Source organism: Strix aluco, chromosome 15 (genome assembly GCF_031877795.1).
Source record: "Strix aluco isolate bStrAlu1 chromosome 15, bStrAlu1.hap1, whole genome shotgun sequence".
In the NCBI taxonomy this organism is placed as follows: Eukaryota; Metazoa; Chordata; class Aves; order Strigiformes; family Strigidae; genus Strix; species Strix aluco.
Window position 1 is genome coordinate 6,471,544 of NC_133945.1, and position 22,773 is coordinate 6,494,316.

The window sequence follows — 22,773 nt, forward strand, 5'->3', positions numbered from 1 at the left end:
CCCGAAACAACCCCAGGAGGAGCTGGCACAGGAGCATCCACCCCAAACCCGAATGGGCCAGGCAGCCTCTCCCCACGCCCCTTCCCACGGGGGCCTCGGCGGGTCGGTGGGCTCCAACTCCCTGCGCTGGGCGGGCTGGAAACGCTCCCTCCTCTTAACCAACTGATCTCTGCCCTTTCCAGGTTTATAATCTTTAAAAATCTCACAACCCGAAGGCTGCAAATAATTCCCTTGGGTCTTCGCTCACTTTTCCAGCTGCTCCAACCCGAAGAATGACCGTTGATGTACAGGAGTTATATAGAAATCGTGTGTGGCGGCAGCTTTCCCTATGCACCCCCTAAACACCGGCAGCCCTGGGGCTGCTCCCCCACCTCCTTGCCAGGGAAAGCTGTCATCTTTCAAAATTAGGGTTTTTTTCTGCCTCTGCTCTTTGGTTCAGGACAATCCCAGCTGCTGGGGTGGGCAGCAGGCAGGGACAGGCAGGGGAAGGGCCGGGGCCATGGCATCTGCCCCAGCCACCTCGGGCATCCCTGGTCATCTGTGTCAGAGTTACTAAATCTGGGAGGGCTTTCGGGTAGATAACCCGGGTGGTTTTGGCCAGGGGACTTTCGGCAGGGCGAGGGTGAGAGCTGGTGCTCACACAACAGGTTGGCCAGGTTGGAGCTCTGGGGCTGGTCCTGCTGCGCCGGTCTGGGCTCATTCCTGGAAGCCTCCAGCACCGGCCCCGCTGCAGCACCGGTGTGGATTGAGAGACCAGAGGGTGAACTGCAGGCTACACAGGTAATGGTTTACTACGGTAATGTCCAACAAGAAATAAGGGTTATCACAAGCTGTACAGAACGTCACGAGACACATAACCCATCGCAAACCCACCCCGGTCCGAATGCACGAGTGGGTTCACAGACAATGCAGCAAATGGCCCCGTGGTAGCGATGGCAGAGAGGAGGGAGCGGGGCTGGATGTGGAGGGGACGTGGAGGGGAGCCGGGAAGGGCACCTGGAAAACACCTCTCTGCAGGGTGAGGAGAAGATCTCTGGTTCCCACAGTGTTGGGTAAAAGTGCGACACAATGAAGGCTGAGGGGTGGTGGGGGTTGATGCGGGGCGAGCGCTGGGTGGCAGCCCCCCAGCATTGATCAGTGTCCCCTTGTGCGTGGGCACTGGTGTGTCCCCACATCCCCACGGCCAAGGGCAGCCTCATCCCAGACGTGTCCCCTGTCGCGCAGCAGGGACCGTTCCCACAGCGGGGCCTGCAGGAGGGGAAGGCTGAGTCCTGCCTCTGATGCTGCAAATCTCACCCGTCACCTTCCCAGACCTCTTGTGCACGTCACTCACATTCATTCTTTGGCAAACAGGTTCATGGTGTTAATTTACAGCTTCGGGACCCACCTGTGGCTGCCTCTCCCCTCCCCGGCCACTCCTGGGAGGTGGGACAGGGCCTGGGAGGAAGGAGACAGATCCCTGCTCCTCCAAACCCCCCTGAGCCCTCTGCCACCAGCTCATGAGCCCACCGTCCCCGCTCGGTGCCTGTCCCCACCCTGCAGTGGCTGGCAGCACCTCCCACCAAGCCACGAAAGTGAGGTGACGGCCACCTCATCCCCAGCCATGTGCCACAGCACACTGAGCTTGCACCCACCAGCACCCGGGGATGCATGGGATGGGCAATGCAACACCCCACGGGGTTTCGGTGACCCGTCCGGTGCGTTCACCCACAAGGAGAGGGCTGTGCCATTTTATTCCCCCTTAGGGTAGGAATATTAGTTGCGTGAAACCACTGTCAGGTGCATTTTAAATGGGACAGGGCTTGTGGGAGGACAATAACTCTGCTGATGTGGCGGCTCGGTGCTGGATACCCCTGGGATCTGTATGCAATGGGCTCCAGCCACCTCTGTCCCTCCCCAGCCCACGCCAGCCACCCGTCTCTCTTCATTTTCTAAACAACCTCCACGGGCTGCAGAGGATGAGCAGGATGGGAAGGAGAGAGTGAAGCAGCACATCGCCAACCGGCAAAGCAAGGGCACTTCCAGAGAAACCTCTTGGCATCTTGCAAAGCTGAGCACCAGCAGGAGAGCCGAGCTCCTTCCCACTCTTCTCAGTCCTTCCTCTCAGCTTCAACCATTTCCTTGGCCACTCTCGTGCTCCAGAGCCCTCCCAAACTGCCCACCCGAAGGATCTGCCCCCGCTGCGGACACCCCTGCAGCAACCTGCTAGCAAGGAGCCATGCGACAGGACCAAAACATGATACTTATTCCCCCTCGTCTGGGTAAAGCAGAAAGGGGCTTGTGTCTTCTGAGCTGTCTCAGCAGGGGTTACATCCACACCCAGGATAAAAGTGGGTGCTAGGAAAAGGCAATGCTAGTAGAAGGAATAATAAGATCTATTAAAAAAGCTTTAGGCTGCTATCTGACCACAGAAATACTAAAAATACACTCATTTCCGAGACCACCCGTATTTCAGAACTGCTAAAAGACTAGATTCTTCTCATAGAAATTTGAAAAAAGTTTAAAACCCATTCGTATCAACTCACTCGCCTTCACCAAACCTTTAAAAAAAACCACACGTGGGCTGAGGCAGGAAGGAAAGCGCGTGGGCAGGGACGGGCAGGCAGCACGTCCTCGGTGGCAGGCAGGGACCTCTCCTGCACTGAGTAAAACACCTGGGGCTGCCCTGGGACTAGCAGGGGACTGTCAGTGTCCCCGGGCTGCACTTCAGCCCCCTCCCCAATCCCCCGTCTCCCCCACAACACGTGTGCCTGTGAGCGCAGCAGGCTGGAGCGAAGGGAGTGGGAACGGGGGACACGGACACCCAAGCTGCAGCCAGGATGCTCTCCCCGCCCTTTGCTGGGCTGTATTTTAGCATCCCAGCGCTGAGGGTTTGTGGCTACGTCCATCATGCTCACGGCAAACGCGGTGTCCGCGCTGCGCCCCAGCCCCGAGACAGGCACGTAAAGCTTTGGGGTCACTCTAAGCTGGTATGTGACACACTGACTCTGCTGCGGAGGCCCACAATTAGGAAAGGGGCATCCAGTGGCCAGATGGATGATGTGTAACATTAAAAAATAAACCCATCCTAATTGCTGCTAAAATCTGCCTAATCCCAGCCCCAGAAGTGAGGGAAGCCATGGCATACGGAAAGTGCAGATGTGGAGTCAGCGCTGGGCTCCGCGGGGACCCACTGGGACAAAAATGGGAGCGTCGGGCTGGAAATGCAGAGACGTGGTTTGTGCTCACTCCAGAGCCCACTCGGCCAACCACTGCTCGCACCGGGCTCGCTGCTCCTCCGTCTCCGGGCTCTTGGCTTCACTCAGTGCCTCCTCTCCTTCACCACCAACCATGGCTTCCTGGCTCTCCTCCTCCTCCCGTTTCTGCAGCATCTGGTCCTTCAGCTCTTGGATGGTCTCATCCAGCCGGTGAGTGACGTGGTGGGGCACCCAGTTGCAGTCCATGGCGGTGACGAAGGGGTCGGGCGCGCAGACCTCGATGAGCTCCTTGCCGGTGGGGATGCGCAGGTAGTAGGCGTGGAGCATCATCCTGTAGGGACTGTTGTCCTTCTTGTGGCTATAGGTGAAGTCCCCCACGATGGGGTGGCCGATGGCGCTGCAGTGAACCCGGAGCTGATGAGTCCGCCCTAGGGGGACAGCGGGAGGGATCGGGGACACAGGTTACCCCTGAATCCCTCCCCGAGGGCACAGTGCTGCGAGGTAACAACGCACCTTGGCTCTTGGCTCCACTCAGCCCTTTCGAGGCTGTTTTTTACTGTGCTGCCATAGAATCACAGACTGGTTTGGGTTGGAAGGGACCTTAAAGCTCATCCAGTCCCACCCCCCAGCCACAGGCAGGGACACCTTCCACTAGCCCAGGTTGCCCAAAGCCCCGTCCAGCCTGGCCTTGGACCCTTCCAGGGAGGGGGCAGCCACAGCTTCTCTGGGCAACCTGTGCCAGGGCCTCACCACCCTCACAGGGAAGAATTTCTTCCTTAGATCTGATCTAAATCTCCCCTCTGCCAGTTTAAAACTGTACCCCCTGTCCTATCCCTACACCCCTGATCAAGAGTCCCTCCCCCCTTTCCTGTAGCCCCTTTAAGTCCTGGGAGGCTGCTCTAAGGTCTCCCCAGAGCCTTCTCTTCTCCAGCTGAACCCCCCCAACTCTCTCAGCCTGTCCTCACAGGGGAGGTGCTCCAGCCCCTTGAGCATCTTCATGGCCTCCTCTGGCCCTGCTCGAGCAGGTCCGTGTCCTTCTGATGTTGGTGCCCCCAGAGCTGGACCCAGCACTGCAGGGGGGTCTCACGAGAGCGGAGCAGAGGGGGAGAATCCCCTCCCTTGACCTGCTGCCCACACTGCTCCAGATGCAGCCCAGGACACGGTTGGCTTTCTGGGCTGTGAGTGCACATTGACAGCTCACAGTCAGTTTTCCACCCACTAACACCCCCAAGTCCTTCTCCTTGGGACTGTTCTCAATCCACTCCTTGCTCAGCCTGGATTTGTGCTTGGTATTGCCCCGATCCATGGGCAGGACCTTGCATTTGGGTCGGGGCAATCCTGTACCACCATGCTGCAATTGAGACACAGGGCTGCAGGCTCAGCTCCCGTGGCAGCACCTCTGCTGCCTCTGCCTGCCCAGCCTCAGCGGCCCCCGCGCCACCCCGGCCCCCGGCTCCCACCTGTCAGCGGCTGCAGCAGCACTTTGGTTACGGGGTCTCCGCTGTAGGACCCATGCTCGAGCACGATCAGCTCCGACTGGCAAGGTTTGGGATTTTCACAGCCTGCAACAAGATCCGAAGGGGGGTCAGCTCCACCCCCAGCACGGCCCGGGGGTCTGGGCAGCGCAGGCAGGGCACGGAAGCCACTCACCCTCCGTCCCGTCGATGCACATCATGTGGGTCATGCCCTCGGTCGTGTTCTTCCCTATGGCGTAGCGGATCGTCATCCGGCTCTGCCCGACGTGGCCCCTGACCTGCAGGGCAGAAACTCTGTTTGCAAACCCAGCCCTGGCACTCACAGAACCACAGAACCATCTCGGTTGGAAAAGCCCTTGAAGCTCCTCCAGGCCAACCATGAACCTCACACTGACCGTTCCCAACTCCACCAGATCCCTCAGCTCTGGCTCAACCCGACTCTTCAACCCCTCCAGGGATGGGGACTCCCCCCCTGCCCTGGGCAGCCCATTCCAACGCCCAACAGCCCCTTCTGCAAAGAAATCCTTCCTAAGAGCCAGTCTGACCCTGCCCTGGCGCAGCTTGAGGCCATTCCCTCTTGTCCTGGCGCTGGTTCCTTGGTTCAAGAGACTCATCCCCCCTCTCTGCACCCTCCTTTCAGGGAGTTGTAGAGGGCCATGAGGTCTCCCCTCAGCCTCCTCTTCTCCAGACTAAACCCCCCCAGTTCCCTCAGCCGCTCCCCATCAGACCTGTGCTCCAGACCCTGCACCAGCTCCGTTGCCCTTCTCTGGACACGCTCGAGTCATTCAATGGCCTTTTTGGAGTGAGGGGCCCAAAACTGAACCCACTCATCGAGGGGCGGCCTCACCAGTGCTGAGTCCAGGGGTAAGATCCCTTCCCTGTCCCTGCTGGCCACGCTATTGCTGATACAAGCCAGGATACCATTGGCCTTCTTGGCCACCTGGGCACACTGCTGGCTCATGTTCAGCTGGCTATCACTCCTCACCAGCGCCAGGATGACAAGAAGCAAAGGCCAAGTCACTTCACCTAAGTGAAGACTTCACCTACAGCCATTTAGCAAAACCAGATGATAAGTCCAGAAGCAGCATGGGCTTACCAGGGCAAGATAAGCTTTGGTCACCAGCCGGTCTTTAAAACACTTGTAGGCGCTTCCCGCTGCCGCTTTGTTGAGTGCGACGCACAGGGCCCCGCTGGTGGAGAAGTCGAGCTGGTGGCAGAACCTGGGGAGGAGACGGGAGGCAGAGGAGCACCCCCGGGCCCTCGGGCCATGTCCCCCTGGCCCTCCTGGGCAGGACACGGCCCGCTTCGGTCCCCGGCCGCTCACCTGAAGCCGTAGTAGGTGTCGGGGTCAGCCAGCTCGGGGAAGCGGTACTTGAGCTGGCTCTGCAGGGTCAGCGTCTCGTACCACATCTTGCTGTCGATGCGGATGTCCCAGTGCTTGTTGACCACGATGAAGTCGGAGCTCTGGTACAGGATGGACAGGTTGTCGATGGTGCCCGGCTCCATGGCCAGCGCCCTGCGGGGAGCGTCAGGGGGAATCAGGGGGTCAGCGGGGCGGGAAGAGCCCCCAGCTGCAGGCTGTGCACCCTGGGGACGGGCACAGCACCCCGAGGATGGGCACAGCACCCCGGGGACGGGCACAGCACCCTGGGGACGGGCACAGCACCCCGAGGATGGGCACAGCACCCTGGGGACGGGCACAGCACCACGGGGGGGGCGAGAGGACCCAAGGGAGAGAGGGCAGGGAGCCGGGCCCGGTGGTGGGGTACCCCCGGTAGGACTGGGGATGTACCGGTGCTGCAGCGGTACCGGTGTCCCACCGCACAGGTCCCGGGGTGACACCGACGTCCCTCCGCACAGGTCCCCCAGCCTTACCGGTGTCACCCTGTGCAGGTCCCACAGCGCTACCGGTGCTGCGACCGTGCCGCGCCAGTGCCCACGCAGCCCCGCGGCCGTGCCGGTGTCACACCGCACAGCTCTGCCGCTGTCCCGGTGTCACGCGTGGAGGCTCCGTCCCCGTCCCTGTGTCACGCGTGGAGGCCCCGCAGACGCACGGGGCTTGGCCGATCCAGCCCGACGGCGGGGCTCGGCCTTTCCCCCTCTCCTGCCGCCACGCACGGCGGAGGGGTCACGGGACACGGCGGAGGGGACGCGGCGGAGGGGACGAAGCCCCCTCCCCGCCCCGCACCGCCCTGCAGCGCCGTCCCCGGGCCGGGCCGGGCGGGGCGGCGAGCGGCTACATCGCCTCCACTAGGCGGCGGCGGCGGCGGGCCCGGGCCGCGCGTCGCATCCAATCAGCGCCGCCGCCGCCGCGTCCCGCCGCGCGTCGCATCCAATCAGCGCCGCCGCCGCCGCTTCCGGGCCGGCGCGATTCGTCCAATCAGCGGCGGCTCCGCGGCTCGCGCGGCGGCCGGAAGCGCGGGGCGCGCGGGGCGCGGGGCCGGCGCGGCCCATGGAGGGCCCCGGGGAGGGCTGCGATGAGGATTTCGCCCAGCGGTTCGCGGCCGAGCTGGAGGTGCTGGCCGAGCTGGGAGGTGGGCCTGGCCGCCGCGCCGTGTCCGCTACCGGAAGCAGAGAGGCAGCGGGCAGGGGCCGGGCTTTGCGCGGAGCCGCGTGTGCCCGCCCCGCCGCGGGTCCCCTCCGGTGACCGGCACCGTGTGGTGTCCCGCCTCTTGCAGATGACCCATCCCCACCCGCTACCCCCAAAATCTCCCGGTTCCGGGGCAGGAGGCAGCCGCCGGAGGAGCCCGACCCCCCCGGGGACCCCGTCGAGGGCAGCGGCCCGGGGGGCACCAACCGCAGGAAGAGGGACCGGGGCTGCGACCCGCCCGGCTCCCCGCCGCCGCCCGCAGCCCGCAGTAGGTTTGGTCCTAAGACAGGTCTGCAGCCCCGGAGGGTCCCCGGGTGCTGGTGACCCCTTTCCCCCCCACCCCGAGCGGTGCAGGGTGCTGCTGGAGGAGCAGCCCAGCACCCCCCTTCCGTCAGCGATGCTTCTCCTCTTCCTCCTGCCCTGGTGTCTCTCGCAGCCCCGAAGCCCAAGCGACAACGCCTGGAAGCTGTTAAGAAGCTCAACTTCGGTGCAGATGATGAGTTGGCTCCTGATGTCCGCTGGGATGCAGGCCCAGAGGCTCCCCAGACTGCCAGGTTGGCCACCTTGACCCTTCGGTGGGGTTCAAGGGCTTTTTTCCTCGCCCCTTCTAAAGGAACCTGGTTTTCTCCAGCTTGGACCACCTGGAGACGAGCGGCATGGCCCCGCTGCAGACCACGCCGCCCTCCAAGAAGCAGCGGGTCCTCAAGCGGCCGCCCATCCTGGAGGACTACATCAACGTGACGTCCACCGAGGGCACCAGAGTCTTCATGGTGGTGAAAGATGATCCCTTCAGGACAGGGGTGGAGGTAAGAGGGGATATGAAGGCTGGGCGTGCTTCTCTCTGATCTCCACCCACTTCAGGAGGGGATCCTTTGATGAAGCATAAAATACTTGTGCTGAGCGTCGGTGTGTGTCCTCTGGTCCTCGCAGGTCCCCGATTCCCTGGGCTGGAATGCGCGCAGGCCGCTGCACTTACTGGGGGTGCCTTTCTCCTACCTGAAGGAACAAGTGGATGAAGAGGTATCCCATCTTATACCAACCTTCCTGCCTTCCCCTGCCACCCCTGGATAGCCACAGCGTTGGCTCCTGAATCCCTGTTCCCCCCAGCTGCGGGTTAAGGGGACGTCGCTGACCCCCCTCTCACCCTCTTTGTGCTTAAGCGTCGAAGGCGTGTTCTGGAGGCGTCGCAGCAGCTGACGGAGATAATAAACAGGTGACATGTTGGGACGAAATCCCACTTCCTCCACTGTTGGATTTGGCTCCCAAAATGCCCTGGTGGGGTCCAGCTTTTGGGGACTTGTGAGCAGAGGAGCCTCTTTGCCCACAGCATCCCCAGCTTGGGAAGTCCGGGTGTAATTCCCAGCCCTCCCCTGACTCCCTGGGTGGTTTAGGACAAATTAATTCTTTCCTGCAGTTGCCTTGAGAGCGAGACCAGTGCTGAGAGCCCGGAGCCCCGCGGGGAATCGGAGCCAGCAGATGAGGAGGAGTCTGCGCTGCATTGCCTCTGGGTGGACAAATTCATGCCCCGGCGCTACATGGAGCTGCTCAGTGATGATGTGAGGCACTGGGAGAAGTGGGGCTTGGGGTTTGGGTGGGTTTACCACTTCTATAACTGTTCTGTAATGCTGTGGGGTCAAGGTTTTATGGTGCTGCCTTTTTGGAAGCACTGGCTGGAGGGGGCTCCGTCTGTGCTAGCCCTGCTCGGGGACAGGCCTGCTGCTGAGAGCTCGGGGCAGGGGGTTTTCAGCTGTGGACTTTCTGAGAAAAGAGATTACGAAAGATGACAAAAATAAGACGAAAAAGACAGGACTTTAGCCAGGAATTGTTGGCTATTTCGGGTTTTTTTTGAATATTAGAAGTTTTGTAGGGAATTGGGAATTATGGAAGAGGCTGAGAAGCGTTGGGTTGAGCCGAGACAGACAAGGGACAGCAGGGCTGGTGTGACTTGTCCTTGGTTGCTCTCTGGGATGGTGGTCGAGGTGGGAAGGGAAACCGCCTTCCCGTGCTGTCCCAGAGAGATGCCAGGAGGAAACCTGGGCCGCCACTGCCATGGCGGGGGGTGACGTGCCACCCGCTTGAGGTCTGTCTGGGCAGACATGCTGTGCATTGCCTCCCCGGGCTTGGCTCCTTCTTCTGCAGGCTACGCTGGTTTTTAAGCTGTGAAAGAGAGGCCCTTCCTCTGTCCGTGGCCGGATCCTTCCGAGGTTTGATGAGTTTGTTTGCTTCCTTGCCCACATGCAGTACACAAACCGCTGCCTTCTGAAGTGGCTCAAGCTCTGGGACACGGTGGTGTTCGGGAAGGAGAGGGCTGTGAAGGCCAAGCCCAGCACTGAAGCTCATCCTCCATTCAACCAGCCTAAGGAGCAGCAGAATAAGTGGAAAACAAAGGTCCAGCTGACAGAGGAGATTCTGGAGGCGGAGCTGGACCAGCACAAGAGACCCAAATACAAGGTGAGCAGGACAGGACACTGCTGCAGGGGGTCTCCTCTCCCGTCCCCCTCACCCTGCCACCGAGGTGAGGAGCAGGATCTTCCCCTTCTTCTCCAGTACAGATCTAGGAGAAATTGGATTCCTTGTTTCTTCTTGGTGAATATGGGGTTTTGTCATTTCTTTGTCTGTTTGGGCTTGAGAAATGTGATAACAAGGGGAGGGGAACAGACTTCCTCCAGCCAAATTAAATGGGCCGGTTGAGGGAAGATCTACCCTTTTTAGCAGAGGTTGGTCTTGACTATATTTGGTAGGGGCAGACGTGACATGCCTTTGAGCTAGAGTTTCTGCATCCAGAAAAGAGCAGTGACGCTCAAATGCTAGAGGGAGCAGAGAGAGCATGCCCAGGCCAGCTTACCAGCTTCAACCTGTCCAGTGAGAGGGTATAAAAAATGGGAAACAAAAATAGATACTAAGCATTGCTTCTCAGGCACGTAATTCTGGAAGGGATTTTGTTCAGCCTTTTCTATTTATTGCCCTGCAAACTTAAACATATGCATGTGAGATGCTGCCAGGATGGCACTGTCACCTCTGAGAGTTGCTGTTACATTCTCCCTCCTCCAGTGACTTTTCCCTTTTCTTGGTAGTCTACAAACCAGCGCAGCAGCTCCCGAGGGTTACAGCAGACCATTTTGCAGGCTGCAGAGCCCTGTCCCCGTGCGTGGCAGCCTGGTGGGTGCTGCAGGAAGCCCTGCCTCACTGCCTGCCGGGCTGACGATAGCCTCTCTGCCACAGGTAGCCCTGCTCTGTGGCCCACCCGGCTTGGGAAAGACAACACTGGCCCATGTCATCGCGAAGCACGCAGGGTACAACGCTGTCGAGATGAACGCCAGGTGAGCCTGTGCCGGCTGCACAGCCCTGCCCTGCCCCAGGAGCTGCCGGGGGTGCTGCCGTGCCGCAGCAGCCTGACACCACCTTCTCTTGCAGCGACGACCGCAGCCCCGAGGTTTTTAAAACCCGCATTGAAGCTGCCACCCAAATGAAGTCTGTGCTGGGCACCAACGAGAAGCCCAACTGCCTGATCATCGATGAGATAGACGGGGCGCCCACGGTGAGCCCAGCCTGGATCTGGTCACCTTTTGCATTAACCACTTGACTATTGCCCTCTTAGCATTCATTTTAAGAGCGTTTTCTTGCCTCTGAACAGCAAGAATTCATCCCTTCTGTCCTCAATTTTTTTTTTTTTTTCCCAAGGCATCTATCAACGTGCTGCTGAACATCATCCACCGTAAGGATGCGGAGGGCGAGGCAGTGGCCGGCACGGGCCGGAGGAGGCGGCGTGAGGGCGGATTGCTGCTCAGACCCATCATCTGCATCTGCAACGACCAGTCAGTATCTCCTGCGTGTCTGGGGAGGGGTGGGGAGCCAAGACCTCTGCCCCAAGCGACGAGGCGGCTGCTGTTGCCTCCAGCCAAAGCCCTCTTGTGCCAGATTATCTGCTGTCAGTTTAGAAATACCTTACAAAACATAAAACTGCAACACGCTCAGTTTTCCTGAAACCTGCTCCCCTGGGTTTTGTATCTGCTGAGGTGACTTGTAGCCAGGTGTGAGCACACAGTTGCGTTTGTGCGTGCCCGAGTGTGCAGTGGTGTGCGGGCAGCTGCTAAATAACCTGTATCTCTTTTGAGTGGAGCGTTAATCACTGGATTTCTTCCTCTGCCAGGCTCGCTCAGACACCCCTGTGCTTCCCTTTGCCAGGTACGTCCCTGCCCTCCGGCCGCTGCGGCAGCAATCGTTCCTGCTCAACTTCCCTCGGACGGCACCGTCCCGGCTCGCCCAGCGGCTCTGCGAGGTGCGGCGTGGCCCAGGGCTCCTCTTTTCCCCTCCAGGGTTTGGGGGGGCCCTCCCTGCTGACCCCCCCCTCTCCCACAGATCACCCTGCGGCAGGGCATGAGGGCGGACACGGGCGCGCTGCTGGCGCTCTGCGAGAAGACAGAGAACGACATCCGCTCCTGCATAAACACCCTGCAGGTACCCGTGTCTGCATAAACACCCTGCAGGTACCCGTGTCGCCAGGAGGTCTCTGGGGGACACGGATTTGCTGTGGCTCTCGACTTGCTCTGGGCTCAGATGGGGATGGAGGGAAAAATCTGTGTCCCAGGCAGATCCCTAAAATGTCCACCCTGTCCCCTCTGTTATTTTTAACCTTGATTCCCCTACAAATGGAGGAGGAGCGACGTGTCGCCATCTCTGGCTTTCCCCAGCACTTCTAGCTGCTGTGAGCATCCCCCTCCCTCCCCGCTGTGCCCGTCTGCCCCCCGCCCCCAGCCCCTCGCTTGTGTTGCAGTTCCTCCACGGCCGAGGCCAGAAGGAGCTGAGCGTACAGATGGTGCAGACGATGAAGATCGGCTTGAAGGACCAAAACAAGGGGCTCTTCTCCATCTGGCAGGACATCTTCCAGCTCCCAAAGGTCCAAAGGTAAAGTGGGGGGGCGGGGAGAGGGGGCGGATTTATTAGGTCTGCTGTCAGCTTAGAGCACACCGCTTCCTGCTACCCCCTGCCCTGATTACAAGGCCTGTGGTGGGGAAACCTGAAAGGTCCTGGAGAGCCCGGCTTTGTTTCAGCAAATTTGTGTGTCTGGATGCTCTCTGGCCGCTCTCTTTAGTGCCCAGTAATTTGCATTGGGATTGCCTTCAGTCCAGTCCGCAGGGGTTTAAATATTCCTTGCTGCTCACCCTGAGCTCTTCTCTTTGGGCTCCCCCCAGGCACAGAATAGGGATGGACCCTGCTTTGCCAACCCAGCTGCTGGTGGGCGATGAGGACCTGTCACACCTCGGGGGGACGGCTGCCTTCAATGCCTCCTCCCACCGCTTCCACCACATCCTGCACCTCGCCGTCTCCTCGGGGGAGCAGGAGAAGCTGGCGCAGGTAGAGCAGCCGAAGGGGAGAGCTGGGGGGCCCTTCCTTGTGCTGGAGCTGAGCTCAGTGGGATGCTCAGAATCCCAGCAGCGCACTCTGACGGGACCATCTGCCCAGCCACGGGCCTTCTCTAATCCTGCACCCACTTCCAGGGTCTGTACGATAATTTCCTGAACATGAAGCTGCGGGACTCCAGTCTCAACTCAGTGTGTTTGGCTCTGGAGTGGCTGAGCTTCTCCGACCTGCTGAGCCGGGCTGTCCTGCACGGGCAGAGCTTCCAGCTGATGCGATACCTGCCCTTCCTGCCTGTGGCTTTCCACCTGCTCTTTGCGGCCACCACCATCCCCCGGCTCGCTTACCCCAGCAGCCAGCACGAGGCAAGTCCCAGGGAGGGCACGGTGACAGCGTGGCTCCAGCTCTGTCACCCACGGGCGCGTCTGTGGCTGAGTCATCCCTGCTCCCCCCCCAGGCCCTGGCCAAGCTGAACCACATGCAGAACCTCGTCGTGTCCATGGTGTCAGGGATAACGCCCAGCGCTCGCAGCCGCGCAGGGCAGCAGCCCCTCGTTTTGGAGGTGCTCTGTCTGCTGCTGGACATCATCGCCCCCAAGCTCCGACCGGTGAGTTCCTGCCAGCCCCCTCTCACTGCAGCGGCCAGATGTCGTGTCCCCTCTGCAACCCCCCGCCTCAGCGAGGGCTGGGACTCGTCCCCTGCTCTGCATCACCCAGGCTGAGCTATCCCAGAGCTCCATCCTGAATTTGGGGTCGGTTTGACCCGATTGCAGCCGATGCAGACGACAACACAACAACAGAATTTCTGTGGAGTTTTACTTAACATTGTGCCCATTTAGATACACGTACACTTTTGTAGAAAGCTTGACTAGCGTAGCTTATTTAGGATAACAACAGCTGCAAAAGCCACTGAAAGCCTTAAATGTGCAAAATACAGCTCGTCACTTATTAAGATTGCTTTCCCCTTGACTGCCAAACCAACGCAGACAGGTATCATAGTGGGGCAGAGAGTGTAAACCAGGCTAGAAATACTTCTCTATTTTTACCTCCACAGTTCAAAAGCTAACTCTTAAACTTACCACTGTAACACGGATTTGAGAAACCCAGAGAGCCCTCAGCATCAGTCTAACAGTCACCTATTGTAGAAAGTCAAAAAAAAGCTGGGGACACGGCGCTGAGATACCAGAGTGCTGGTCATGCGAATCCTGGACCCCTGCACCCCTTGAGGGGGGGCTTGGGGGGGATCTTCCAGCAGCAGGTTCACCTGCACGTGTGGTTGCGTTGGGTGCATTTACCCTTGGGGCTGTTGGAAGGGACCGTCCCTGCGGCGTGAAGTACATGTGTCCCTAATAGGAAACTAAACTTGGTCTGAACCTCGCGGGTATTAACTGTCCTTTCTCCTAGAGAGACAAACCCCATGCTTCAGGTTATTTTTGTGTTTAGAAATCATTCTGGGTTAGTGATGCTCTCCCCTTGCTGGGCTCTGCTCTCCTCCTCCCCAGGTGAACACCCAGCTCTACAGCCTGAAGGAGAAGCAGCAGCTGGCAGACCTCATCAGCACCATGCTGGCCTACAACCTCACCTACCACCAGGAACGCTTGCCCGAGGGCCAGTACGTCTACAAGCTCGACCCGTAAGTCCCAAGGGTGGGGAGAAGGCGTAGGGGTCGAAAATAACAGTTTGGGAAGGAGTCTGAGCCTGAAAACATCGTAGCATTGAGCTGGTTTCTTGCAGCAAGAGCTCAGAGGTTTCTCTGGCGATGGCAGACGGGTTGGTGCGAGCTGCCCAGTGCTGGGATGGCTGCAGGGACCCGACTTGCTCCGATTATCGGCTTTTTTGCCTTTTTGTTTTTTAAAGGAGGAACCCCGGAGCCTGGCGGGTGCTCGGGGCTGCCGCTGGATTTGCTCCAGCCACAGCGTGGTCCGGCTGCCCCCTCGCTCCCTCAGACTGAGGCCGAAGCAAGGCTGGTTTTGCTTTAATGGGATTAAGGGAGAGGAAGGAGCTGCCTTTGGCTCTTGCCAGAGCTGGCAGAGGAGGGACCGAAGCTGCTGGGGGCTTGTGGGAACAGGGGAGAGCAAGTCCACCTGGGCACGTTGCACACAGGTCACCGTAGCCACGGTTAGTTTGTATTTTGACAGCCGGCCGCTGCTAGACCCGAGTCTCACTGTGCTTTAAGTATATACAGAGCCCTAAACTCTCCTGACACTTCAGTGAAGTCGTACAGACCCGACCACAGCTAGGAGCAATGCTAATGTCTTCCTGGTGCAAAGTTAATTACAAAAATTAGCCTCTGTTAAATCAAGCAGCTGTATCTAATTACAGTGAAGCACTTTATTTTTTTTTTTTCTTTCCTGTGGAAAGGCCTGCGGGAGCTGCAGCGGCTGTAGGGACCTGTCCTGCCCTCCCCTCCCCACGCTGGGCACCGAAACGCAGCCGTGGGGAAACCGGGGCACGTTGGGAGCCACGTGGCATGAGCAGGCGCGTTGCTTTGCTTTGCTTCACTTTTTTTTGGTGAATCCTGAGCCTGTTTCCTGGCCACGCACAGTGATGGTGGAGACCACGGGGGTGTCGCGTCCCAGTGGCACCTGCGAGTCGCATCCCAGCATCTCTGTGGCAAACAAAGCTGTTCTCGACAGCAAAACCTGTGTTTTCTCTTGTAAACTTTTAAAATCATGGATTTGACAGCGAGTTTCTATATGACTGCAAAGTCATCTGACACAGGACTTTGCTCCTTTTATTTTAAGGGGAATAATATTGAATGTGAATAAAGTGTGAAATATTTACAGCTGGCAGAGGAACTGGCCCAGCTGGCTCCTGGGTGCTGGGACTGCGCCTGGGCTTTTGCTGTACTGAAACAGGCCTGACTCCAGATCTGGTGCACCAACCTCGTTAAGAATAAAACTGCTCTGATTAGCCAAAATTACTGTTCATGGCCGTATCTCAATTAAACAGCTCCCCGCAGGCACCTCGGGGTTCATGCAACGGGCCGTGGTGCTGCTTGTGCCCAAGCTGGGCTGTGACTGTGGCTTTTTCAGGGCAATCTGTTCAGCACAGACCCGCCTGCCGTTTCCTCTTCTTGCATTAAAACCGAGATTAAAAAGCACATAATCCCTCCTGAGGTCCCGTTCAGCTGAGATACCCTGCAGCAACCTGGCTCCACGTGCCCGGCAGCTTCCAGCGCTGCCATCACACGTGCAGACTCAGGGAGGGCAGCGATGGGGAAACTGAGGCACCGTGGCCAGGATCATACCGAGAGGCTGGAGGGGACGGGGCTGAGAGTCTGGGGAGTTTCTCAGGCTGCAGTTTGCATAATGCTTTTTTTATTTTTGGTATTGATTGATTTTTCTCTTGCTTCCTGCTCTGCACAACGCAGGAACGTGGAGGACGTCTGCCGGTTCCCGGACCTGCCGGCTCGCAGGCAGCTCACCTACCAGGCCAAGCAGCTCATCGCCAGGGAGATTGAGCTGGAGAAGATGAGGAGGACGGAGGCTTTGCTGCAGGCACGAAACCTGAGTGAGGTAGGGAGAGCTCGTGGTGTCCTTGGGGTGGTGGGTGCATCGGTGGGGATAAAGTCCTTAGGGCCGGTTTGGGGACCTGGTGTTTCCAAAGCTTTTGCTCTGCAAATGGAAATCCAGGATTAACCCCCACAGCCGTCTGCCTGCACATCTGCCTTCGGGCAGCACATCTGTGCCTGAAGGGCTCATCTTTTTGCAGGAATTGTGGAAAGAAACATTCGCAGTGAGTTAAAGCTTTCAGCCCTTCAATCCTCTAACAAGGGATGCGATGAGATGGGAATTTTAGAATTTTAGTTTGTCTGGCTGTGATTTGTATGTGTCTGTGGGGGAGCTGACCCCACTCTTTCCTGCCTTCATGTTCCCTCGCTGCTTCACTCCGATCCTCCCCAAAGTCCCAAAGCCCCCGGGAAGAGCAGAGTTACTCTGCCCACCACCAAAACCCTCCGTGGAGCAGCGGGCAGGAGGAGGTGGAAAAGGCTGAGAAACAGCTTGGGTGTAGCTGGTGCCTGCTCTGCCCTGGTGTTGTGGGGATAATTAATCCCTGAGAGCCCCTTCTTGGAGCTCAGGGGATGCGTGGGGCAAAGAGATGCTGCAAAAACATCTCTGAAGGCTCCTTGTTTACACGGTGCCGACCGTGAAGTCCCAAGGAAAAGCGGCTGCAAACACGCACGTGCCCAAAGCGCTGCTGAAAATGATGAGAAATTCCTTCCCGGGTCGTTTGGATAATGTCATCAAACGTGGCAGCAAAGAGAGGGGCGTGACAAGGCACCTCAGGCTGTGCATCACCCTGGGGGGGATCCCCAAACCATGAGCTTGCCTGGCCCCAAAGGGACCCTCACTCAGGTCTCTCTGTCCCGCAGGAGCCCGGGAATGGCCTCGGGGAGCGCGGGGACACGGGGCCCGTGGTGCCCCCAAACCACCAGCAGCGCCTGGAGCACATCGTCCGGAGAGCGGCGGTGGAGGACAAGGTGAGGGGGCTGCAATTTTTACCTCGTTTCCTCCCAGCGCCTCCCTCGCCTGCCGGAGGCTGCCTGTCTCCGTTGGTATTTATTTATTTTTAGTACAGTTTCTTTTAATAGAATAGTTGGGCACTGCGCGTCCCATCAGCGCATCGCTGGGTTTACAGCGTGGGGATGGGTTGGAGCGCGGTGACAATTACGGACGTGCCCCGCGAAGCTTTCAGGGCTGGGGAAGGAAAGAGTGGGTTAAAATAGCTGAATTTTGGCCCAGTGGATGCTGCAGGGAGCTGCTCGTGGGGCGGGGAGGGCACCAGCAGCTCCGCTGAACCAAGAGGAGCAAGAGGTGGTGTGTCCCCCCCCACCCCTCTCCATGACCTCGGCTGCCCATAAAACCCTGCTTTAGCACGATGAGCCTTAAAGTTTGTCTTTCCCACCCGATTTTGAATGCTATTTGCATTTTACTGAGGCCGCTGGCCCTTTCTGCAGGATTTGCATCTGGCTCCTGCTCACCAGCTTCCTCCTGCGCCCGGGGCTTGAAGGGGGAAGTGGCTGGTGCAGGCCTAAGCGTGGGGTGACGACCGCATGCAAGAGCCCCAGCCTAGGCCTGACTTAGCTTAAAATTGGGCAGAGCTGAGTGGTGTCTAGCGTCTAGCCTTGCACAGAGAGAAACTCAGCTTGTTCTTGGCCCTCTCTAAATGTGAGCTGTAAATGCAGACGCCAACAGAACCACACTAACCTGCTTTTTTTTTTTTTTCACTTTTCACAGCCTGAGACTGACTTCTTCGGGCGGCCGCTTCAGCGGCAGCAGGTGGCCACAGCCACGGGTGGGTAGCAGAGGGACAGGGTGGCCACAGGGTGGGTGGCAGAGGGTCCGGGTGGCTGTGGGTGGGTGGCAGAGGGACGAGGTGGCCATGGGTGGGTGGCAGAGAGACGAGGTGGCCACAGGTGCCGCTGAGGGAGTCACTGCATTCACGGTGCTCAGACCCCACACCCCTAAACAGGGGCTGGGTCCCTCCACGCTGCACCCTGGGGGCCATGGGCAGGGTGGGGAGGGGGGTATTGAGTGAACTGGCCCTGGCACAGCGGGCAGGGGGGTGTGTGTGGACAGGTCGGTGGCTTCTGACAGCATCTAAAGGACCAACAACTCCACTGAGCTTGGGGGGAAGGGTTGTGGTACCTCAGGTGCTCGCAGGATCCAGGATGTGGGAGCAACAGCTTTGCCAGTACAAACCCCCCCACCCCATGCCCTCACCTGCCCGTGCAGCCTGGGCACAGGTTATAACCTTAAGAGTTTCTGCAAGTTTTTAACATTGATCTTCCTCCCCCTGCAGTCCCTCAGGCCTCCAAGGAAGAGTCGCTCGAGAGCCAGATGGGAAAGGCCGTGGGGAAGAGCGATGTCTGGTTTAGGTTTAACGAAGGGGTTTCCAACGCCGTCAGGAGGAACATCTACATCAAGGACCTGCTCTAGCAGGGCAGAGGTGAAGCCCAGGAAATTACGGGGGTGGAACTGAAGGGATGAGCTGATTTGGCTTTCTAACCTATGGATGGGGTGTGTGTGCATGAGCCTTGGTTGGTTTATTTTTTAGTACCCACTTGTTTAAAAAAAAATAAAATATATATAAAAAATTAATCATAAAGTATTGTTCTGTTTATTTCAGTTATAAACCCTTAGTTGTCATATTTTGCCTGTTTTCCTGCAAAATTATATCCTACAATATACAAAAGAAGATTTTGAATCACTGAAAATGTTTTATAAAAACTTTTCTCCCTTTACAAGTTGAAAAAGCTGCCTGCTTGATGGGCAGAGGGGAGTGGAGGTCTGCGACTGGGAACTGCGGCCTAACCCCGGAGAAACCTTTGCTGCTCCTGTCCCCCCCACGCCTCCCACCCCCCTGTGCTTTCCCCGTGTCCCCCCCAGTATAAAAAAGAAACACTTCTACTACTGAAAATAAAAAGACAAGATGAGGGTAGGGTTTTTGTTCAGGTAGTCATATTAGGAAGCTAGCTAATAAAAAAGTGTACATTCCGTGGGGGGCGCGAGGGGCTGCAGGTGTGGGGGGGGTGGCCCCTCAGAGGATGGTGCATTTGCCTTTTTCCACCCAGGGGTTGTTTTTCATCAGCTCCGGGTTCAAGAAGGGGTCTTCAGAAATGCCGTCCTCGATCCACTTCACAAACCTGCGGAGAAGGGGGCGAAGGGGGGAGCGTAGACCCCACCCGAGCGGGTTTGCGTCGCACCGAAGCATTTTGCAAATGTGTCACCTTCTGCGAGGGATGTGGGGCAGGGGCTGGGCGGCAGCATAATGGGGGGGGCTGGAGGTGGGGGGGGCTGCAGTGCCTGGGGTAAATCCTGCTCTGGTGGGGAGTGATGCTGGGGTGCAGCCTGCTCTGGCAGGGATGTCAGGGTGTACCTGGCTGGTTTTCGGCCAGGGGAGATAAGCACAAATTTAATAAAAGCGTTTTGCCCCCACATCTGTGGCTGCCCAGGCGCTGCTGGCATGGAGACAGCCCTTGCGTTGCATTTTTAAACTTATTTGCTAAAGTTGTTCTTTTTCTGTCACCCCCCCCCCACCTTCTAAGAGGCCAGTGAGCGATGGGGCCACGGGCTGGGTTAACTGGTGGGATGTCCCAAGCCCCTTTGCCTTGAGGAGCAGCGAGCTGCAAACCAGCGTGGGGGAAGACTTGTCCCTGAGGTTTTAAAAGTTTAAGTCTTTTGAGCTCTGGGGTGGGGGGGGTGTCTGCACACTCGCCCAGCTGAGCCTGGAGTGCTGGGGGGCACCTGGGTGTTTGGGGAGGGAGGGGAGGTGGGTCCCACAGCCGCTGCCACCACTGGAGCTTGGGCAGGAGTTGGAACGGGGGGGCTTTGGCGAAAGGAGCACAGGGGCTTTTTGGGCACCAGTGCTGGGGCTGGGGCTGTTTCTGCCTCTGGAACTTGGAGGGCTTGAAGACCCATAAAGGGAAGATTGGAAAACCCACCTTGTTTTGGGAGCTCTGGGTGATTGGAAGGGGGATGCGGGTTTTGGCTACGGGGTGGAGAAGAGCTCGGGGGGTGGGGGGAACGGGAAGGGGAGGGTAGGCACCCACTCACTCGGGTATTGTCTTGGAGGACATCTCCCGCTTGTAGGCCAGCTGGTACTTCAGGCTTTCCACCTCCTTCTTCCACTGCGGGAGGTCCCACTCGTCCATGGCGGCAGCCGGGGGCTCTGTGGGGCTGCAAATGAGGATGTTAGTGCCATATCCCATGGCCGCATCCTGCCCCGGCCCCCCCCTCCCAGCTCTGCACCCCCCCAAAGAGCAGGTCCCCAGGATGGGCACAGCGTGCCACTGTGCTCCGGGGCAGGTTTCCAGCCCCATGTTGGAGCAGCTCGTGGCTCCAGGAGCTTTCAGGGTTGTTCTCGTGAGGCAAAGGCTACCTGTGGGTGTGAGACCAGCTCAGCCCAGGGTGGGTGCTCAGCCCTGGCCTCTTGTAGCTGTGCTGTGCCCGCGGGCACATGCAAAACCAAAGGACCCAGCCAAATTTGACTGCAATTTGGATGGTGGAATTGCTTGGGGTGGAGAGTGGCAAAGATCAACCGGCAGCTATTTGTCGGAGCAGGGGGGGGAAGGGGGTGTTTGTCGTTCTCCTGCTTGGCCGTGACCCCGAGCAGGACCAGGAAGGATTTTTGGGCATCCCCGGAAATGGCTCGTGTGGCTGGTCAGCTCTGATTTGGGGAGCAGGACAAAGTGCCATGTACCGCCCCCCCCCCAAACACACACCCCTCCCTCCAGCCCTCGCGCAGCTGCGGCCCTGGGTGATGGTGGGGACGTGCGTGATGGGGAAACTGAGGCACAGCAGCCGATGGGGCACAAGCTGGCATGAGCCCCTCTGCAAGCACCTGGATCCTGTGTCCCCTCCTCCTCCCTCCCCAGGAATTGGTGGCACAGGGGGCCCTTCCCCTGCCTGTGACTGGGCGTGACCCCAGACCCTCCAGCACGCCCCCAGGGCAGCACCCAGCAATGCTGCTTTGCACCCGGGCTGGATGAACCCGGGGTGCCCACACGCCCCCATCCTGCACCCCAGGCCAGGCTGCAGCCCCCAGCACAGGGACAGGCAAGGGCTGGGGGGGGGGCTGGTGGTGGTGGGGACATGAAATCCAGCCACACGCTGCCACAGCTTGGCTGCTGCACGGGCTGCCCCAGCTCGGCTTCTCCACAGAGCATCCCCCAGAAAAACAGCCAGGCGTGGAAGGAGGGTGAGCACCCAGAGCCCAGCACCCCCCTGCACCCGCTGTCCGGCCTCCCCGGGGCTCGGGTCCCTTCTGGTGGCTCTTGTGGAGGCAGATGGGGACCAGCATCCCCATCCCCACTCCAGCCACCCCACCAGCATCGCAGCGCTGCGGTTGAGCCCTCCACCTACCTTGGCTGGAAAAGGTGTTAGCGGGGAGCGGGGGCTGCGTCCGTCCCCGCCGCTCGGCTCGCCGCCCTGGCCTTGCCTCCCGCGAGCGTTCCCCTCGCTGTTGGCGAGCCCAAATCCTCTGTGTAATCTATTAATGCACGGCTGGTCCAGCTGCCTCCGACACGGCAGGAGCCGGATAATGGGAGCGTCCTCCCCCCGCTGCTCCCGGGGGATTTGGCTCCGCTGAACGTGAACGTCCTGGTACCCGGCGGCCGAGCTGCCGAAATGGGGTTACCCCAGCCTCCCCCAGAGCACTAAGGGACAGAAGGGCCCCAAGGAGGGGGGGGGGGGTAACGTGTGGTGGGACACGGTGGCACCCCAGGGAGGTCCTTGCTCCTGCCTGCATCCCTGTCTGCATCCCTGCCCAAGCCAGCCACCCCCTCCATGGCTTCCCCAGATTTCTTGTTTCTTCCCATTTCCCTGGTGCTGGCAGAGCTGGGGGGCGGGGGGGCAGGGAGGATCGGGGAGGGGGGGCACCCGGGGAGGGGTTAGCTAAAACGGAGAAAAAGAACAGATAAATGCAAAAAGTGAGCAGTTGGAGACTGAACATATGGTGGGTGAAGGGGCAGGGTCAGCACAAAGGGAAAAGTGCAAAAACATTAAAAAATAATAATGTGTGACTTACAGAGAGGGGAAAAAGCCCACAAAGTCGCCAGCTGACTGCAGGAGATGTAACTCTTGCAAAAGCAAAACCATAAACAAGTGAGGGGGAAAAAAAAAACCCAACCCAACCCATTACTCCCTTTCATTAAACAACGAATTAAAAAAAAAATTCAGGTAATTATGGTGACAGCAGCTTTGCGCTTTAAAAAAAAAAAAAAAATAAATAAAAGCAAAGCAAGGTTTCCACAAAGAAAAACTGCCCCAGTTGTGCCCCAAGAGCCCCTCCCTCACACCCGTCTGTGGGCAGCCAGGGCCCGTGTCCGTGCGGGCGGCTGTTTGTCCTCTATAAAACACACCTGGGCTGGATTCATCCAATTATACAAACACATATGAATGTCTAATGTACACATACATTATAAAAAAAGGGTGGCTATGTCTACATATGTATCTATTTACACATGCACACACATACATGCATCTATATATAACGTATGTATGGAGATGGAATAGATATATTCATATTATATGTGTGTGTTGTTATAATTTTTATATTATCTTTTATGTATTATATAACATATATTATATAAAATAAATATAATGAATATATACACCTATAAAAAGACACATATCTAAAATACATTCTAT

At 58.3% G+C, this 22,773-nt stretch overlaps 3 protein-coding genes across 7 annotated transcripts; 1 reads left to right on the forward strand and 2 right to left on the reverse strand.

Annotated features, from left to right (window-relative positions):
* Positions 1 to 766: 766 nt before the first annotated feature.
* RPUSD1 (RNA pseudouridine synthase domain containing 1) lies at positions 767 to 6,911 on the reverse strand. Of its 3 annotated transcripts, none has more exons than XM_074841012.1 (6): positions 6,548 to 6,911; positions 5,997 to 6,136; positions 5,769 to 5,892; positions 4,848 to 4,950; positions 4,658 to 4,759; positions 767 to 3,625 (listed from the first exon to the last, which is right to left on the reverse strand). In XM_074841012.1, exons 2-6 carry the CDS (start codon positions 6,080 to 6,082, stop codon positions 3,225 to 3,227), a joined length of 816 nt encoding a protein of 271 aa, XP_074697113.1. In that variant the 5' UTR covers positions 6,083 to 6,136; positions 6,548 to 6,911; the 3' UTR covers positions 767 to 3,224. The 3 variants fall into 3 exon arrangements, with proteins under 3 accessions (XP_074697113.1, XP_074697111.1, XP_074697112.1); XM_074841010.1 differs by having other exon boundaries at positions 5,997 to 6,188; XM_074841011.1 differs by having other exon boundaries at positions 5,997 to 6,188; positions 6,465 to 6,911.
* Positions 6,912 to 7,091: 180 nt separating this feature from the next.
* On the forward strand, positions 7,092 to 18,730 carry CHTF18 (chromosome transmission fidelity factor 18). Of its 2 annotated transcripts, none has more exons than XM_074841064.1 (22): positions 7,092 to 7,206; positions 7,351 to 7,534; positions 7,699 to 7,816; positions 7,894 to 8,068; positions 8,193 to 8,282; positions 8,423 to 8,475; positions 8,677 to 8,818; positions 9,504 to 9,713; positions 10,485 to 10,582; positions 10,677 to 10,800; positions 10,944 to 11,077; positions 11,448 to 11,541; positions 11,622 to 11,720; positions 12,037 to 12,167; positions 12,455 to 12,617; positions 12,761 to 12,985; positions 13,078 to 13,227; positions 14,122 to 14,252; positions 15,993 to 16,137; positions 16,995 to 17,102; positions 17,860 to 17,917; positions 18,425 to 18,730. In XM_074841064.1, the coding sequence occupies exons 1-22, from the start codon at positions 7,150 to 7,152 to the stop codon at positions 18,559 to 18,561; spliced, it is 2,826 nt and encodes a 941-aa protein (XP_074697165.1). In that variant the 5' UTR covers positions 7,092 to 7,149; the 3' UTR covers positions 18,562 to 18,730. The 2 variants fall into 2 exon arrangements, with proteins under 2 accessions (XP_074697165.1, XP_074697164.1); XM_074841063.1 differs by having other exon boundaries at positions 7,351 to 7,530.
* Positions 18,731 to 19,061: 331 nt separating this feature from the next.
* On the reverse strand, positions 19,062 to 22,472 carry GNG13 (G protein subunit gamma 13). Of its 2 annotated transcripts, XM_074841066.1 has the most exons (4): positions 22,151 to 22,472; positions 21,487 to 21,583; positions 20,179 to 20,301; positions 19,062 to 19,268 (listed from the first exon to the last, which is right to left on the reverse strand). In XM_074841066.1, exons 3-4 carry the CDS (start codon positions 20,274 to 20,276, stop codon positions 19,163 to 19,165), a joined length of 204 nt encoding a protein of 67 aa, XP_074697167.1. In that variant the 5' UTR covers positions 20,277 to 20,301; positions 21,487 to 21,583; positions 22,151 to 22,472; the 3' UTR covers positions 19,062 to 19,162. The 2 variants fall into 2 exon arrangements, with proteins under 2 accessions (XP_074697167.1, XP_074697166.1); XM_074841065.1 differs by lacking the exon at positions 22,151 to 22,472 and having other exon boundaries at positions 21,487 to 21,800.
* Positions 22,473 to 22,773: the final 301 nt, after the last annotated feature.

Excerpts from the sequence above, each read along its gene's own strand:
- GNG13 (XM_074841066.1), bottom strand. The coding sequence starts at position 20,276 with ATGGACGAGTGGGACCTCCCGCAGTGGAAGAAGGAGGTGGAAAGCCTG. Across the intron at positions 19,269-20,178 it reads TCCTCCAAGACAATACCCGA|GTTTGTGAAGTGGATCGAGG; the intron begins GTGAGTGGGTGC and ends CCTTCTCCGCAG.
- RPUSD1 (XM_074841010.1), bottom strand. The coding sequence starts at position 6,178 with ATGGAGCCGGGCACCATCGACAACCTGTCCATCCTGTACCAGAGCTCC. Across the intron at positions 5,893-5,996 it reads GACACCTACTACGGCTTCAG|GTTCTGCCACCAGCTCGACT; the intron begins GTGAGCGGCCGG and ends TCTCCTCCCCAG. Across the intron at positions 4,760-4,847 it reads GTGCATCGACGGGACGGAGG|GCTGTGAAAATCCCAAACCT; the intron begins GTGAGTGGCTTC and ends ATCTTGTTGCAG.
- CHTF18 (XM_074841063.1), top strand. The coding sequence starts at position 7,125 with ATGGAGGGCCCCGGGGAGGGCTGCGATGAGGATTTCGCCCAGCGGTTC. Across the intron at positions 7,817-7,893 it reads GAGGCTCCCCAGACTGCCAG|CTTGGACCACCTGGAGACGA; the intron begins GTTGGCCACCTT and ends GGTTTTCTCCAG. Across the intron at positions 11,078-11,447 it reads ATCTGCATCTGCAACGACCA|GTACGTCCCTGCCCTCCGGC; the intron begins GTCAGTATCTCC and ends TCCCTTTGCCAG.